The sequence below is a fragment of the Pelodiscus sinensis genome, chromosome 26 (assembly GCF_049634645.1).
Source record: "Pelodiscus sinensis isolate JC-2024 chromosome 26, ASM4963464v1, whole genome shotgun sequence".
Classification (NCBI taxonomy): domain Eukaryota; kingdom Metazoa; phylum Chordata; order Testudines; family Trionychidae; genus Pelodiscus; species Pelodiscus sinensis.
The window spans coordinates 17,446,505-17,464,816 of NC_134736.1; the positions used below are offsets into that span (position 1 = coordinate 17,446,505).

Consider the following 18,312-nt stretch of genomic DNA (forward strand, 5'->3'; position numbering starts at 1 on the left):
TGGAAATATCAATATTGCAGTACCACACCCCTCCCCCTAACACTCACTCACTCTCTCTCTCTCTCTCTCTCTCTCTCATGCTAAAGATTAAAAATAAGTAAGATTGGTTCAGGGGCTGAGTCAGAAGCCAGCAGTGCAAATGCACAAAATTGAACAGAGATTAAAATACCTATTAGGCTATGCAAAATCCCCCTCTCCTACCCCTCCCAGACAATGGGTGCATGGTTGCTCGATACTCCATATTCTTTCTTGCTTTGCCCAGTTTTAGTTTTAAATGAGCCAGAAAGCTGGGGGAGGAAGGAGGGCTTCCTGTGTCAGAACAACCCACTGCTTGACAGACAATTATTCCTAAAATTCAACATCAACTTTCTTTTGCTTAATTTCATATTCCTGGACCAAAGACACCAACTCCAGTGTCACTCGCTCAGCTAAAGGGACTTACCCCAGGGATGCATTTGGCTCACACCATGTGTATGCAGAATATCTGTGTCTCTCATAAAGAAGAGAGCAATTTTTTGCATCATTTCTGAGCAATATTATCAATCCGCTGATTATGGAAAAGCAAATCATTTCTCTCCGGCAGGGGATTTATAAGTGTCCTACTGTTGCTAAACAGGGACAGGACAATCAGGTCTCCTTCTCCATCAGCCCCTCATCAGATGAGTCACCTGTGTGGAGCCTGGCCTGTAAAGTAACAGTGCACACACCCAGCCTTCCCCCTCACTGCAAGCAGGAGAGGATGGAATGCCAAGAGAAGACAGACAGAGAGTGTGTGTGTGGCAGCCAGGGAGCACATGGGTACACACATATCCCTGCAGCTGCTCCATGACGCATTGCTAATTCAACCCTAGATCTGCCTTGGGTCTCCTACCTCTCTCGTCCCCCAGATGTTGAAAGCAGCAGCAGCAGCCGCCTCCTTTCGGAGAGCTGGGGCAGGGGGACGGAGGGAGGAGGCGAAAGGAAGGGAGGGTTGTGAAGACGGGCGAGATCCGGCCGCTCGTGTCGTTTTCGGCTACTGAAATCACTGCTTCAGCAATTCCACTGCGGGCGGCGGGCGGCGAGCGACCCCCCCACGAGGAAAGAAAGGAGGCATCTCCGCAACATGATGTCACGCTGCCTGCTTTGCAATCCCCCTGAAGAGAGACGAGCAGCGGCAACCAACATGGACTCCGGATTGAATCTGCCTGGGAAGCGTATGTTCAGGCAGGCGAGTTCTTCCCCCCCAGCAATCCCGGGCAAGCCTGCAGCGCCCAGAAAGGCTCCCCCCGGCCGCCGCGCTGCAGCCAGCGCGCCCCGCACCCGGAGGGGCAGAGAGACGAGCAAGCATCCGCAGAAGGAAGAGGAGAAGCACTAACCTGGTAGCCATCGGGGACCGGAGCACAGCACAGAGCCGCTAGGAATTCATTCATTCATGCAGCGGTGTGGGGGGAGGTGCGCCGGGACCATCTCACAGCCCTTCTCCACCGAAGGAGATGGGGGGGCTCAGTGGCTGAGCAAGCCCCCACTGTCTGGAGCCCTGCCGAGCTCTGGGGTCCCTGCCATGGCTCCGTCTCTGCCCCCTCCCCCCCCCCCTCCAGCGCTGTGGGCTTTTGGGTTCTTTGATGTCTGTCTATTGTTGGGCTGTGTGTGTGGAGGGCGCGCTGCCTCGCTCCCTGGCAGGGTCTCTCACAGCTGCTCGCTCGCTCTCACACGCGCGCTCACATCCACACACACGCACGCAGCCTGCTGCCTGGCGGCTGGTCGCTTTACATAATGCAACCCCTTTGGTGCAGCCAGCCTCCTCCATTATTCACGTCTGCCCGGCGTGGGGCGCTGCCAGGGCTCAGCTCCTAGCCAAGGCTCCCCTCGACCTCACCGGGTGCCCAGGGGGAGCTGCAGGGAGACCGCCCGAGGAAAAATCCCGTGTGCACGCCCACACTAAATCTACTCTCGGGGAGCTGGGCTCTTTCACCCGCACGAGTTGGTCCAATACAAGGACACTCACATAGCTGGATACATTCTAATATCTACTGATTCTCACCACCCCTGCTTCCGACTATTAACACTAACAGGAGTTTTTCACCACCTAGGGCTTGGATTCCTCGCTATGATATCGGTATAGTTAAACAGTTCTACCTCTATCCTCCAGCCCCAAAACTGGGAGGATTTTTTCAGTTTATTTCTTAATCACACCCCCCCTCCCTGTCAGAACAACATAAATTAGCTTTAATAAGGCTCCCTTATACAAGGGCTTATCTACACAGAGAAATTAACCACAATGGGTATTAGGGTTACAAATCACTTCCAACCTTAATCTGAAATAACTCCTGTGTAGACAAATCCTGTAAGAGTGGCCACGAAAGGAGCTATGCCTGTATAACTACAGCAGCGTAAACTCACATCTTAGCTCATACCCGTATGATTGCGTCTCTACTTCTAACCGGCTCTTTGCTTCCTTTTGTTGCCTTTCACCCACTTTCCATCATGACATGGGGTGGGTCTGTTTCCCTTTTGTTTATAGTTATTTACACCTTTCACTTTCCAAGGCAGAAAGATCCTGACCCCACAATGTGCTAAGCAGCCTCATCCCTAGCCTAAATCACGGGGTGTGGAAGATGCTCAAACCCAGGAAAAGTGCTCAGCATCTGGCAGGACTGGGCTACCCCACAGACTACCAATGTCTGGGCTACAAATGCTGTAGGGAAAATTAACTTGAAAATGCAGATGAGCGGCACTGTCTACTTTGAGCGTTAAGCAAACATTTCCATTATACATGGAGCGTCCATATACTTATTCTATGCTTTAAAAAAAATCTCATTTACTTATTATTACTAGGGGGATGTGCCCACTGCTTGCCACGCTCAAAAACCTCCCTCTCCATGGCCACACTTGGTCATCCCGGTCTGCATGCAGTACTCCTCGGCCAGCGAGCCGCACGTGTTGGTGACCACCACGGTCACGTTGAGGGCGGTGTTCATGAATTCAGGCATGCAGCACTATGGCCGCCCGCACGCCTCAGCCTTAGGCTTATCGGGTAGTCAAGTAGCTACTCAACTAGTTGCTCCCTCCACAGCTGTCTCTGTACCAGAGAAGCAGGAGCCAGTGCTTGGAGGAGCCAGCTTAAAAGCTCCCACGGTGCAGGGGAGGCAGAGCTGCAGCAGTCCTGAGGGTGATGCGAGCAGGGACTATTCCGTCCCGGATTGCGCCACCCCGGGGAGTTAAAGTGCAGAGCTGCAATGGGGTTAAGTGTAGTAAGTGGACTCTTACTACACTTAAAATGCAGAGCCCCAGCAGGAGCACGCTCCCTCCCCCCTTATTGACTAATCGAGCAGTTGATGGAAATTCCATCAACTACTCAGTTAGTTAATTAACCGATACTTAAGGTCCCTAATGATGATGTCATTCTGTTGTCCCGCAGGACATTTTTTTATGCTCAAAAGCCCAAGTCATGGTTCCGAACACTATTGTGAGAGGCTTGTCTACACATGAAAGTTCTCCCAGAGTACGGTAGCATGCAAATTTAAAGCAGAATAGCTATTTCAAAATAACTGCAGCTGTGGACAGTCTGTGTCCCCAGAAAGTGCACCTTTTACTAACTTTAGTTCACTTCCAAACTGGATTTAGCCAAGTCAGCAAAAAGGAACTCATTCTAGAATAAGGGATTCCACACCAAAATTATTCAGGAACAGTAATCCCAAGACAACTTTTCCTGCATTGCAAATCACTGCAGACAAGCCATGAGGCCCATCACAGGAATAAACAGGCAATTGAGTGTTCTCTCTCTGCCTTTTCAATTATTTTTTGATTATTGCAGTGGTGGGCAACGTGCACCCCACAGGCCACATGCAGCCCACTGGGGTTCTATGTGTGGCCCACGAGACATTTTGTTTCCTGTTGCCCTTGCACAAGGTTACAAGATTCTGCTGGTTTCTGTCCACACAGTTACCCCCCCCCCCCCCAGTTTTACTAAAGTGACATGCAAAGCAAGGGCACAAGAGCATGTGAAGTGAGTTGCTTTCTCACTGCACACAACATTCCTTGGGAGAGCCGTGCACTCCCTCTGCAGCCAAAGGGCTGCTACAGTTCAGTCAGCACCCCCAGCCCCTCGCAACACACATCTAGGTACCACGAGTGCAAAACTACCCTGTCCCAGGAGGCCATCTTGGTTATGACAATCTTGCAGCCCACTGAGATGAAGGAGGGCCCCTCACAAGGTCCACTAATTAGCCTAAATTGTCCCTCTGGGTACGTCTACACTACAGCGCTAGTTCGAACTAACTTAGTTCGAATTAGTTAATTCGAACTAAGCTAGTTCGAACTAACGCATCTAGAACTAAAAACTAGTTCGAACTAGCGTTTTGCTAGTTCGAACTAGTAAGTCCACATTGAGTGGACTCTGAACAGGGCTTAAGGATGGCCGGAAGCAGTGCCGGCAGGGCATAAAAGGAGGACTTAGAGCATGGAGATACTGTCTCAGGCTAGCCGAGGGCTGCGCTTAAAGGGTCCCGACCCCCACCCCGGACACACAGTTCTAAGGGGTGCCCCGCTTGCAAAGAAGTTCTGGCTTGGAGTGCCCTGAGTGCCCACACTGGGCACATCACACCACTCGGCCATCAGCCCGGCTGCACTTGCCGCAGGCTGCCATCTGGGGAGAGGGAGTAATTGGGGGGCTGCAGGAGAGCTTCCACCCCCAGAAGCCCGCAGAGCCAGCCCAGTCCTCCCCATCGGGGGCTCGTACCCCATTCCTCCCTCACCTCCTTCCACTTGCCCTTCCCTAGCCCCCCTTCTTCTTGATGTACAAAATAAAGATAACGTTTCTTCCAACATTGACTCTGTCTTTATTGAAAAAAACTGGGGGAGACTGGGAAAAGGAGGTGGGAGAGGGGAAGAGAAAGGCTGGGAGAGGGGAGGGCAACTAACATGATCAGGGGTTGGGAACAGGTCCCAGATGAAGAGAGGCTACAGAGACTGGGACTGTTCAGCTTAGAAAAGAGGAGACGGAGGGGGGACAGGATAGAGGTCTGTAAAAACAGGGGTTGGGTGGAGAGGGTGCATTCAGAAAAGTTCTTCATGAGTTCCCATAAAGAAGGACTAGAGGACACCAAAGGAAAGGAATGGGTAGCAGGCTTGAAACTAGTAAGAGAAAGTTGTTCTTGACAAAGCAAATAGTTAACCTGTGGAACTCCTTGCTGCAGGAGGCTGTGAAGGCTAGAACTAGAACAGAGTTTAAAGGGAAGTGAGATCAAGTCATGGACGTTGGGTCCATGGAGTCCTATTAGCCAGAGGGTAGGAGTGGTGTCCCTGCCCAAAGTTTGTGGAAGGCTGGAGAGGGATGGCACGAGACAAATGGCTTGGTCATTGTCTTCGGTCCATCCCCTCCAGGGTCCCTAGGGTTGGCCGCTGTGGGCAGACAGGCTATTGGGCTAGATGGACCTTTGGTCTGACCCAGGACGGCCATTGTAAGCTCAGGGCTCAGGGTCGGGGGTCTCAGTGGACCCCCTTGATTTTCATGCACACCTGGTCCTGGGTGGCCAGGCTGGCAGCTCTCCTGCCCTAGACGGCCACTTTCCTGTGCCTAGTGCGGAGATCGTGGACAAGGTCCACGATGTCCGCACTAGCCCAGGAAGGTGCCCGCCTCTTGCGGTCCAGGGCAAGCTCCCGGGAGCCGCCAGCCTGGTCCCGGCAAGAGGGGGTGGGCTGGGGGGCATCGGGTGGGTGGCTCTGTGCCGTGCCAGGTGCAGGGTCTGCTAGCTGGGTGCTGGCAGGCTTGCACCTGGCACGGGCACCGTAGCCAGCCCATGCCCCTTTAAGGGGTCCGGGGCCGGGAGGGGGGCATAGAGTTTCCCTGGTGTTGGCCAGAGTGGCCACCAGGGAAACCTGGGGAGGGCTAGCCTCCCACTAGTTCGAACTAAAGGGCTACACAGCCCTTAGTTCGAACTAGCTAGTTCGAACTAGGCGTTAGTCCTCGTAAAATGAGGTTTACCTAGTTCGAACTAAGCGCTCCGCTAGTTCGATTCAAATTCGAACTAGCGGAGCGCTAGTGTAGCGCATAGGAAAGTTAGTTCGAACTAACGTCCGTTAGTTCGAACTAACTTTCTAGTGTAGACATACCCTCACTGATTTATTGTTAAGCATTGTACATTAACAATACATACTATTGCTTTGTTGTCAGTAGGATCTTCAATATGTGAAGCACTTTCCTGAACAGAAAAGTAGCCATAATCTTTGCCTCCAAGTGAGTCTTGTCCATGTGTGTGTGTGTGTGTACACACACACACACACACACACACACACACACACACACACACAAACTGAATAGCTTTGCTACGTTATTGCTGTGATCTATCTTGTGAATTATATCTTACCTTACCTATTGTTTGTAGTACCGCAAACCCCATGAATCCAAAAATCATGAGACTAGCTTAAAAACCAGAAAATGTATATATAAAAGCCCCAAGAAACTGGAGGTTCTTTTTATTTGCCTTCTGGAATTTGAACTTCAGGGTGCACCCAGATCGCGTGTTGAAGCTTTTCCATGCAACCAAGAGGGCTAGAAATTTCCATTAAGACAAAAACGGAAATGGAGAGCCTCATGCTGTCATATTACAACCCCCCCTGGGAGGGGTCAGGGCAGAGGGCTGGGATGGGTTGCAATAGGACAATGTCTATAAGAAATCTAAGTGTGGGATGGAATGCGGGGAACTCAGGGGACGGGATTGGGGGGTGAATATAGGGGAGCTCACAGCAGGGGGATGTGGCGGACTCAGGGCAGGGGTTGGGGCTGTGGAGTGGTGCAGGAGCCAGGCAGGGGGTTGAGGTGGAGAAGGCTCAGCGTAGGGAGTTGAGGGGTGCGTGTGGAGAGCTCAGGGTGGAGAGCGTAACCATTGCACTGCCCGGATGCCAGATTACCAGGGCTGGCTGGCACCCCAAGCACTAGGATGGGCGCCTAGGTGCACTGTGGCTGCGCCACCCAGGGTGCTGACAGCATCCAGAGCCCCACCGTCAGCTGGTCCGTCTCTTACCAGTGTGCTGCACTGGCTTACTTTCCTCTTTGTTCATGGGACAAGGTGAAAGCCTAAGGATCCACCTGCACAATGAGATTCTGGGCCTCAGTCTTGCAATCCTTTGTGCACAGGCTGACCTGCACCAACATGGAGCCCCATTTAAACCAAGGGGACTCCACGCAGGCTAGGGATGTACAGTCATCTTACAAGTTAACCAGTCAAGCCATTATGATGATATCGCTTAATCAGTTATCAGATTAAAGGGAGGAGGCTGGGACTACAGCCCAGGGCGGAGGTTGTTCCGGCCAGCTGGCTGGGCCTGCGGGTTAATGGTTAGGATGGGCTAACCAGTAAGACTAATGTTTACTGGCTAACTGTTAATATTCTTAATTCCTAACACACGCATAATGCAATGCAGCATCAGAGCCTTAAGACTTTAATGTACTTTACCATGCTTTTTTTTTTTCCTTCTGTGAAGTGCCTGGCACACTTTTGGCAACTGTATAAATCAATAATAAAAACCCCAATGGGATTCCTGATGGTAGCTCTTGGGCACCTTCACAATAAAAACAACACTAAATAGGTTTTCATTTTGAAGGTGTGTAAATGTTCTATAAAATCTGATTGGAGTTAGAGGGTTAAATTTCAAATGCTTATAGTAGTTTAGCAACTGCTTGAATTTTCTAGAGCATCCTTAGAGATAGGGTGATGAACAGGACACAGCATCTTCTCCCCTTCAAAATAAACCTTCGAAGTAGGAATAAGAGATCCTCCGAAATAGGGCTTTATTCCGGAGCATCGGGCCAGTCTAGATGCTTTTTTCCGGCTTTTCCTCAAGCCGGAAAAAACGCGGCAGACATCTTAATTTAAATCCCGCGGGGGATATTTAATTATCCCCCGCAGGATTTCCCTATTCTGAAGTTGAAAATTAGCATGCTCCTTTCGAAAAAGGGGCCAGTGTAGACGTAGCCAAGAACTTTAGTTACAACTTTGAAAAGAGGAGACTATGATAGAGATCTATAAAATCATGACTGGTGTGGAAAAAGGGAATAAGGAAAAGTTATTGACTTACAATATAAGAACTAGGGGTCACCGAATGAAATTAATAGGCAACAGGTTTAAAACAAAGAAAAGGAAGTTTTTCTTCACTCAGCGCACAGTCAACCTGTGGAACTCCTTGCCAAAAGATGTGGTGAAGGCTAGGACTTTAACAGGGTTCAAAAGGGAGCTAGATAGATTCATGGAGGTTAGGTCCATCAATGGCTATTAGGCAGGGTGGGTAGGAATGGTGTCTCTGGCCTCTGTTTCTCTGGAGGTGAGTGACAATGGAGGGACCACTTGAGGATTCCCTGTTGTGTTCCCTCCCTCTGGGCATCTGGCATTGGCCACTGTCGGCAGACAGGACACTGGGCTGGATGGACCATTGGCCTGACCCAATATGGCTGTTCTTATGTTCTTAACTATTTAAAAAAAACATTCCATGACCAACATTTTTTTTGGTTGTCCAATGCTTTGTCTGACCCCTTCTGAAAACACAGTGGAGCAATCTGAGATGTGAAATGAAACGCATGTGACTCATTGGCATGCATAGTTGGAAAGAATGTGTGTTAAAAGTTGCAACAAATGTATATGAATAATTAAGGTTTTTAAAGTGACTATGACTGAAAATCTACATAAAGTATCTTGACACATTACAGATGACACAAGGTAGCAGAGCAGTTACGTCTACACAATAACAGAGGGCTTAGAGGGATGCAGCGTTTCAGATTGCTTACTAGGATTCTAGAGGACCGACAAAGATGCATTTGCAATCCCCCTAACAAAGTGAGTTTTATTTCTGCACACACAGACCCCTCCTTTAGAGGCTAGACCATCGATTTGGTTTAAGGAGTCTGCGCTTACATTTGAGCTAATAAGCCTGGTCATTTAGATTGCTCACAGAGGTTAATGAAGTTAGAGTCAGAAATCTTGGAGTCCACCCCAGCAGACACATTTGGAGATTTGAATGTCTACAAACCCCTGACACTGGGGATGAGTTTTCCTGCTGACAGGAGTGTGTGTTTTTGTCTTCCCCTGCCCTCCATGGCTAAATGATATATGCAAATGCCCTTCCGTGAGTCAGCCACAGTGAAATGAACTCTGGACTTTTACATTTAGAGCAATAATTTTTAAACTTTTTTCATTTGTGGACCCTCAAAAATTTTGAATGGAGGTGCAGACATCTTTGAAACTCTTAGACATAGTTTGCGGATCCCCAAGGGTTCATGAACCACAGGTTGAAAACCACTGATTTAGAAGCATGATTTGCTATGGCTTTGGAAAAATGACTAGGACACACACTAGCCAATCTGCTCACTTATTCACTGCTGGCCTGTCAGGGCCATGGTCCGTTAGGGCCATAAAAGCCCCTCATTCAGGTACCTCCCTCCTCCGGCCCAATCAGGACTCATCATGAAAACCTTTCATGATGGCCTTAGTCTATTGCACAGAATTACTTTCCCAGCCAATGGACTATGTGATCATTAAATGAGGCAATCTGCTTATAGCAGAGTGTAAGGTCACCATCAAGGCTTTTCATGAAAGAGTTGAGTTAGATAAAATCAAGGTACATATTGTCTTCTAATGTGTACTGGAGACGAAGTGAACGTCTTTTGGAATGTATTATCCAGGACACTCTATGCAGCGTGAAGACAGCAAGCAGTACCTAAGACTCTCCTTTTAACTTTCAAGGATGTGTGTGCATCCTGATGCAATCTTAACTGCCATTAATATAATTCTGTGTAGACTAATATACAGTATAGGGAGAGTTATGACCCAAATTGTGATGGGTAAATGACAAATCTTTCAAGGTTCAGATAAAAGTTCAGCTACTTCTCCAAACCACTTATGGTCTAACAAAATTGGACACTTATATTTTCATCCCCAGATACGGATTATGAACATAAAAAGCAATTTTAAACAAAAAAAGTCATTCAGTTCAGACTTATTACCAGTGATATGTAAAGATCAAAATATTCGACAGATCTAAGAATCCAGAATTTCAGATGCTTTCTCAACCCATATCAGACCTAAAAAATCTGGCTAGAGCTCTCACAAGAACAAGCTCCTCTCATTACATTTGTTTCTTGTTGCTACCATTCAAGTTAGCAATATTGTGAAGACAGCACGCCTCATGGTATTTTGGTAGTACTAGTCTGGAACTAGGAAGTGCAGAGGACTGGACACAATGAAAAGCAATAGTGGGGACCAGGAGAACGTTTTGCGACCTAAAAATATCAGCGGGGGAATTCTTATTTTATCTCACTTGGCTTGTGCCTACCCCTGCATTTTATGATCCCGGAAACATCCACCCTCAATGATCAATCCTTCCTCAGTTAGGGTATGTCTACACTGCAACACTATTCCAAAATAACTTCGTCCACGTCTCCACAGCAAGCAATTATTTTGAAATAGTATCAAAATACCTGTCAAGCTGGAGGACTTCTTATTTGAACTCCTGTAACCCTCATTGTACAAGCAGTAAGGGAAGTCAGAGGAATAGTGCTCTATTTCGAAATAAATGCTGGGTAGACGCTCCCTATTTCAAATTAAGCTATTCTGAAATAAGATACGCAATTGACATAGCTCAATTTGTGTAGCTTATTTCGAGTTAAGCCCTGCAGTGTAGACTCACCCTTAGGAACCTTGCGCCTTTCTGAGGCTCAAGACTTCATCACTAGAAGGTCCAACATGCAGCACTTGAAGTCAAAGAATAACAACTGAAGGCAGGCCCAAATCCTAGCCTTGGCTCTGAAAAGCCCAAAATGTTGGGGTGTGGGGAGGATTTCAGCTCTCTAATGGACCCAAGCAAAACTCAGGCTCCAAACAGTTTTGAGTTTGGAGGGTTGAAATTAAATCCTAGGGGCAGCCCTAGACTAGCTGCCAGCAACTGGTGCTCTAGGTGAACCATGCAATTGGCACCCCCACCTCCAAACCCCTCAATGAGATTGTGCCACCATTTGGCACCCCATTTAACTTGGTGCCCCAGGCGACCGCCTAGTTCACCTATATGGACGGGCCGCCCCTGAACCCCCATACACATTTTTGAATAAAGTCATACCCACCGTTAACAAGGACAAAATTAGTTCGATTTAGGATTCTATTTAGTGTGCCACTTAAGAATTTAATAATGTAAGTCCTAAAGTTAGGGCTAGGGTAGAGATGCTGGGCCAAGTTTAGTGTTTAGCAAGACTCACAGACAGTGTCTGAGGTGATGGCCACAATGCAACCTACAGGACGCAAGGTTTTGGAAAAGAATTACGACATAGGTTATAGCACAAACCCAAGCCTTTTGTCATGGAGTTCATAGTAACCAAATAACATCAGCTGATTAGTGTTACGGTGCGGGTTGTAGGACAAGAGTTAGGGTTCAGGGCGGAGAACTAACAGGTAGCACTAGATATTTAAGCCCATAGGGGAAGGATCTTGAATGTTGAGGTTAAACACACTACAAAGTGTTACCAAGCCCTAGTGCTAATTGGGGAAGTGACAGAACCACATAATAAATGAATCATTTGGAAAGAAGAAAAACCTACGTAGCGGGATACTCAGGTTATGTGGACCAGCTTTGAGGATGTTTTAACCAGCGTGGAAACTTCTATGGCAAGCTGTTTAGTGCTGTCCTGGTGGCAAGAGCTGTACCTCTGTTGTCTGCTGAATTCAGCCATTCAGGTTGCTGGGGCTGGCTTCTGTTCTGCTGTCTCAGACCCAGGTGTAACACAAGCTTACTCATTAATATTGCACATCTCGGGTGATGGGAAATGACGCACCTGTCCAGGTAATTAAAGTCTGAGACTGACGAAGGATATGTGGGAGGCAGTGCAGTAACAGTGCATTTGTGTCTATAAAGATATTACTGTGCTGAAAACAAACTTTCTATTTAACAGGAACACTTCTATCCTCTTTGCACAGGGCATATTGCAAGCATAAAAATGGACATTGGCCTTTAAAAAGTTTGCCTATAAGATCTCCATGGAAACAAAGAAAAACCCTCCTTTTGACCTCTGTCCCTTTGCCAAATTTCTGACAGGACCTATTTTAAATGTCTAAAATCTTGGATAATCTTAGATACACCCCCGCCCCCTCCCACTTCTATTTCCCAGCTGAGATCAGAGCTAAAATAACAGGAGATTGTTCTCATGGTATTTCTGGCCTTCACCCAAAGGAGACATGTCAGAAATCTCATGAGAAGGCCTATCTTCAAGAGATTTGTAGACCAGCTTTGCAATCTCAAGGGTTGCAGATAATGTGCACAGTAATTAACACTTCGCACATGGGTAGCATTTTCACATGTGGATGTCAAAATAGCTTTACAATAGGTAGGTATCATAATTCCCATTTCACAAATGGGAAACTTGAGACATGGATGGAGAAATGGTCTGGACCAAATCACACATCATCGCAGAGGCTGGAGGAGAATCCAGCATCCCTACTCTAGAGCCTGCTGTTAAATCTAAATTCTCAGCCCTGGGAGGTTCAACTTTTACTAGTCTCTATAAAGTACCCTTGTCTCCAGATACACCCACACTATCTGCCTCCAGCTACAATATGCAGAAGTAAACTCTCAGGCATTCGCAGCACATTTAGTAACAGCTTGTGAATGTGGTGTGGGAAAAGAAAAGAGAATTCAAAGCAAGCTGTCAAATGACGCCTTTGTGGCATATAGAAGGAAGAATCCAAGGTGTCTTTGTGCCAGACACCACTCGAGTGTGCGGGGAAACCCCAGCAAGTATGCCTTTAAGAGAGAGAACCCCCAAAGTAGCTGACCCATACCTCTCACATGCATAAGTCCTGCTATTCAGGGATGACTGCCTGCTAGTGGGTGTACAGAACTGGATCAGCCTGTCCCCCAATCCAGGAAACAAATTTAAAACCAGAGGAGTTAAGAGAGTCTGGGAGGATTCTGTTCCATTCCCCAGCACATAAAAATGTCTCCACCCTAACTCAGAATATTACACAGGTTCAAGCCTTTTCCCAATCAGTGGAACAGACTCGGCATTCTCTCTAACGGCCAGGGAAGGCTTTGCATTATGCGGAGCGGAGTACAGGCTCTCGTTCCCCACTGGGCATCTGAAATGGTCTGTTCCAGAGCAAATGTGTGGAATGGGCCCGGCCTTCTTCCATGTCCCTTAGGCCCAGGGCACAGAGCAGGCTTAGCTTTCTCCCTAGCTCACAGTATTGCCCACTGCCCAGGTGCAGATTCTGCTCCTTTCCTAGCGCATGTGGAAATCCATCTGCCCAGCAGGACATAGATTCTTTTCCCGCCGTGACACAGAACGCTGTACAAGGTCCACCCTCTCACCAGGGCATGGAACGCCCTCTGACCCCTCTCGCACAGAGATACGGGGGTGCAAGTCGGGGTGGTCAAAAATCATTGCCATGGGGCCACTTCAGAAATTTTGGAAGGTGCCAGGGAAGGTGGGGCCAGGACACTTCCATGCTTCCCTACCCACAGACTCTGATTGGTCTGGGGGAAGCCCGTGAAGTCTTTGCCTCGCCCCGGGAGAACTGCCAGTTATTCTGAACAGCTGTTCCGCCAACTGTTCCTTCTGGGCGCCAGCACCTCTGGTGGTGGGAGGAGACTTCACATGCTCCCCCTGCTTGAGCCAGGTCAATCAGGGCTTGGGGTCAGGGACAGCACACACAGTCCTGCAAGGAGAGTGTGCCGCACACTCCTAGCAGGACGGGAGAGCCTTTGTGCGCTCCTCTCCGCCCCAGGTCCGCCCGGCCTGGGGGCAGGGGAGCAGCAGGGCCTCCGTGGGCCGGATCTGACCCGTGGAGGCCCTTGTGCTTAGAGCCAGCTTAACGGAGACTCTGCTCCCGCTCTGGGGCAGAGGGCAGGCTCTCAACAACTTGTGGGCAAAGAGGGGCTTTGCCACCACGGCAGAGCAGGCTCTCAGACAGGTGCCAGACGAACCACCCCCGGCCGGGCACTTGGAACAGACACTGGCATTTTTCATGGTATGAGACACTGCAGCTGCCAAATGCCTGTGGATTCTCACAGTCGTCGGGGAAGGAGGGACAGACCATCCTTTGCTCAAAGACGCTGGGTGGAGAAGGGGAAAGAGAGAGAGTCACCATCTTAACTGGGACACACAAAGAGCCAGTTCTCAGTAAGAACTTAATCCAGGATTAACAAGAGGTCAGCTACCTCCGCATGCAGACTGCACGAAAGGGACTAATTATCCCTCCTTAATGGAGCTGAAGGTACTCAGGGCAGCATATCCTATACCTCAGCAAAGTATCACAGAGCTCCACCATGGTCCCCAACGTGACACCCTGGGAACTTACATGCGCAGACCCCCTTCCCAGATTAGGAAGGCTAGGACCACACTAAGAAAAGCCGGGGGCAGACGAGAAGTATTAGGCTAAGTATCAAGACAATACGGTGTCTGAAACTGGAGCAAAACCTCCCGGTGGAAAAGCTAGAAGCTCCAGTGCCAAGGATAAACAGCTTCCCCCCAGGCCAGCTGCCCTCCTGTTTGGGGTTACACAACATCCCTGGAGAGACTACAGCAATTGCCTTCATGAGCAAGGAATATCACTGAGGTTGTTTAAAGTGCTTTTAGCATTCTTTAATGTAATGTAACAGCTGGGAACAGGAGGGACAGCACCAGGTGACCAGACATCTCTTGCAGACCACACAGCAGTGTTCCACAGATTATTGGTGGACTGCAAGCCCCAGGCTTGTAACTAATGGCTTGGGATATTAATAATGTAGATAGGACTAAGCATTAGGAAATGCACAACATGGAGGGGCCTAGGTACCTGATGCCTTCTCCATCTTGAATTTCTACGAGATTCTAGGAAGACGACTGTTTATGAGACAAATATCCATGAGGCACTCAAAAACCAGACTGCATTGCTGAGACATGGACGGATACTTTCGATGCATGGCTGGGTCACTAGTTTAAGATAAGGCAGTCCAAATCTCAAACTGGACTTTGTTTTGGGTTCAAGAGAACTAGGTCTTTGGGTCTCTGTCATTTGCAGGACCAGGAGTGGCAAAGGCTGAGATGCCACCAGTAGCACAAGGATCTTTGCAGCCACAGCAGAAATTTAAATGCCACAGCACTCATGGGAACAGCCCATTCTCAGGGGACTTCCAGGCAAGATTTCCAGCGTTATGTTTGAGGCAAGGAGGGCTGAGCAGAGGAAAGACGAGACAAACAGTGACCTGCTGAAATCTGTGTCTGCAGATAGTCCTCAGTTTTATGACTTTTGCCATGCCCCACAACTGGAGCTCCTGTTATAAACAGACTCCTCTAATTGTATTATTCTAGTTTCACTTCCCTATAAAGCCTCGTTTGCTGCAATCCCCATTTCACACCCATATCAAAAAAGAACCTCCCTCACCTTTCATATCGTAGGGTACATCTACACTTGCTCCCTAGTTCGAGCGAGGGATGCAAGTGTAGCCGACCGAAATTGCTAATGAAGCGGGGATTTAAATATCCTGCGCTTCATTAGCATAATCTCGCCCACGCATTATTCCGCTCAAGAGCTGATTTGAACCAGGAAGTGAGCTCCGGGACGCGTTAATTTGAATCAAACCCCTTGGTTTGAACGAACGTTACTCCTCATTATTTGACTCGTTATTTGAGGAGTAATGTTCGTTCAAACCAAGGGATTTGATTCGAACTAATGTGTCCCAGAGCGCACTTCCTGGTTCAAATCTGCTCTTGAGCGGACTACTTCACGGGCAAGATTATGCTAATGAAGCGCAGGATAGTTAAATCCCTGCTTTATTAGCAATTTCGGTCGGCTACATTTGCATTCCTAGCTCGAACTAGGGAGCAAGTGTAGACATACATAGAGACCCAGCTGTCACATCCAATAGCCCAATAAACAGAGACCGCGGGTGTTTTTCACACCCTTAGCAGCAGAGACAAGCCACTAGGAACTATCCTCCAGTCAAACATGGGCCACATTTTAGAAGCCTATGAACATCAGTTTCCACCATATGCATGTAAGCAAGAGACCCCATCGATCAAATTCAAGTGTTTAAAATGGAGACATCCTGGACCCATCAGATGCTACACTGCCAGTGACAGAAAACAACACGCCTCTGAACAGCGACAGCCTCGTCCATTTCCATATTCTGATTAAGTCTCATCACATTGTCAGTCATTTAAGAGATACACCCAAACATAATAGATCACTCAAGGACTCTAGTCTTATTAACGAAAAAAACATTGTCTTCCAATACAGGAGAGCCTCCTCTTCCTCTCTAAACTACTTCACCTCGATACACCTCGATATGTGTACTTAGTAATGACAGTGGAACAAATATCACTACCACATTCTCCCGAAGCACCAATTTCCTATGCTTTACTCTTCACAGGAGAGACAATTCCATTATCTATTCTGACCTTCTGTGTATCCGCATGGGCCATCAAATGGAACCCAGTTACCTTGAATCATGGGTGTTGCTTTCTCCTGGGAGTCAGTTAGTAAGCACCCCTCCCACCGCACCCTCCGCAGATCATGTGCGCTGCACCTTTAGGAGGTACATCTCAGAATTCAGTCTAGGAGATGGGTTTGGGGTGGTTTTAAATTAGCTCCATACCCGCCTAATCAAGGGCTCTCATGAGGCTGCAGAGAGATGAGAGGAGGGGGATGCTGTCTAAATTATGATACCCTCCAAAGCTTCTCTGTAGCAGAATCTCTGCAGTACTGCATGCTGTTGTCCTGGCCCCACATGCTCCTCTTCCTATGAGCCCCAGCATGACCCCCCCCCACCCCCACACCTCCACCCCACCCGGGCTAGGGATATCTTTTTCAAGAGAAACATAAATCCAATGTTTTGACTACATATGGTCCTCAAGGAAACCACAGCACTTCATTGGAAAAAGTTGAGGACTTAACCCTAGTGATCTTGGCTAAAATCCACAGCTGGTCAAAAGTTTGCGTATTTGGAGTTTTTGATAAAATAACCCCAATCCATCCCCACAAAAAATGTGGTGGTGAAAAGTTTCCTAGAAATGGCATTTCAGGCATTTTTAGATCTAGTTGAAATCTTTCAGTATTGGGGAGGGACGGGGGGGCATCAAAATGTTGGCAACTTCTAAATTAAAAACAAACAAAATACTCACTTTTTGAAAAATGCCGACATTTTTACTGATTTTTGTTAGTTTGTTTTTTACAAGCTGTGCTAAATTCAAACATTCCTCTTGCCTGCGTTCCACTGCCAGCTTCAACTAGATAGAACAATCTTCTTTGCTTCTCATCTTAAACTATTCTGTCCTGTTCCAGTGTGCTGCTAATCAGCTGCTGCACATTCCACCCCATAACTGGCTGCATTTCGCTGATAGGCACCAGGACCGAGATACTGTATAACCCTGCTTTATCAGGGCAGTGGGAAGATTGAATCAATAATGCTTTTGGATGGATTTTTGTTCTTGGAGCTAGAGGAATACTTTTTATTATTGCTTTACAGAGCCCAGTAGACTCCTTGCAGTACAGATAAGGAAACATGGTCTCTGCTTTGAAGGGCTTATGATCCGAAAAGCCAGGCCGCACAGTGAGACGTGGATAGGCAGAACCCTGCACCCCTTCCAAACCACACTGTGCAGGGGTTGGTCTGAGTGCCTCTCATTACAAGGTCACTGCCCAATTTAAGACAAGAGCCGGAGGAAAGAAGGAACAAAATAACAGGGTGGGGAGGAGGGGAAAGAGCATGCACAAAAGCAACAGTGGTGATTAAAAAGCAGAACAGTAGTGATGGAGAAGAGATCCCATTTAATTACAGGCCCTCGTGGAAACGCATTATAAATGCTGTCTTCACTCAGTTTATTAAACTGTACAATAGATTTAAATGTGACCGTGGGGCACTGTTACGCAGAGTCTTGCACAGCCAATGGGGGCGTGAGAATCTGTAAAACGACATCCAATTTCCCAGTGCATAAAAATCCTACACTCCATACAGGGCGGAGACCCCCCCACGTCCCCACTTCCAATAAAGGGAAAGCAATCGTCACATGCTTCAGTTCTATACATGCTGTACATGGCAGAGGAGCCAACTGCCTGACATCTGTACAAAGCTCGACAGCCACCAGCACAGAAACAAGCTGCACATCAGCTCTTCTGCAACACCCCCTGATGTTTTCCCCTCCTTCAAATCCCCCAGTCCTCACTTCCCAGCCTGGAACTGCACCCTGCTTCTCCTCACCCCACATGCCTTCTCCATCCTCATCCCTCCATTCACATCCCTTCTCCTAACACACTTCTCTGGACTGCCTCCATCCCTGCCCCTCGCACCAACTGACTCCGAAGACTCCTTTGTCATCAC

The 18,312-nt window shown here is 48.1% G+C and overlaps 1 protein-coding gene across 7 annotated transcripts in view; it reads right to left on the reverse strand.

The window, feature by feature from the left end:
• The window catches only part of LOC102453385 (protein Aster-B), a 337,552-nt gene that overhangs the window by 74,754 nt on the left and 244,486 nt on the right, over positions 1-18,312 (reverse strand). The window contains exon 1 of one of the 7 annotated variants that reach the window (XM_006116623.4): positions 1,356-1,525. The exons of the other annotated variants lie outside the window; for them this stretch is intronic. Coding sequence (XP_006116685.1) covers positions 1,356-1,366 — 11 coding nt within the window. The 5' untranslated portion in view covers positions 1,367-1,525. Of the gene's footprint in view, positions 1-1,355; positions 1,526-18,312 lie in introns of those variants that run through there. 7 annotated transcript variants of the gene reach the window in all.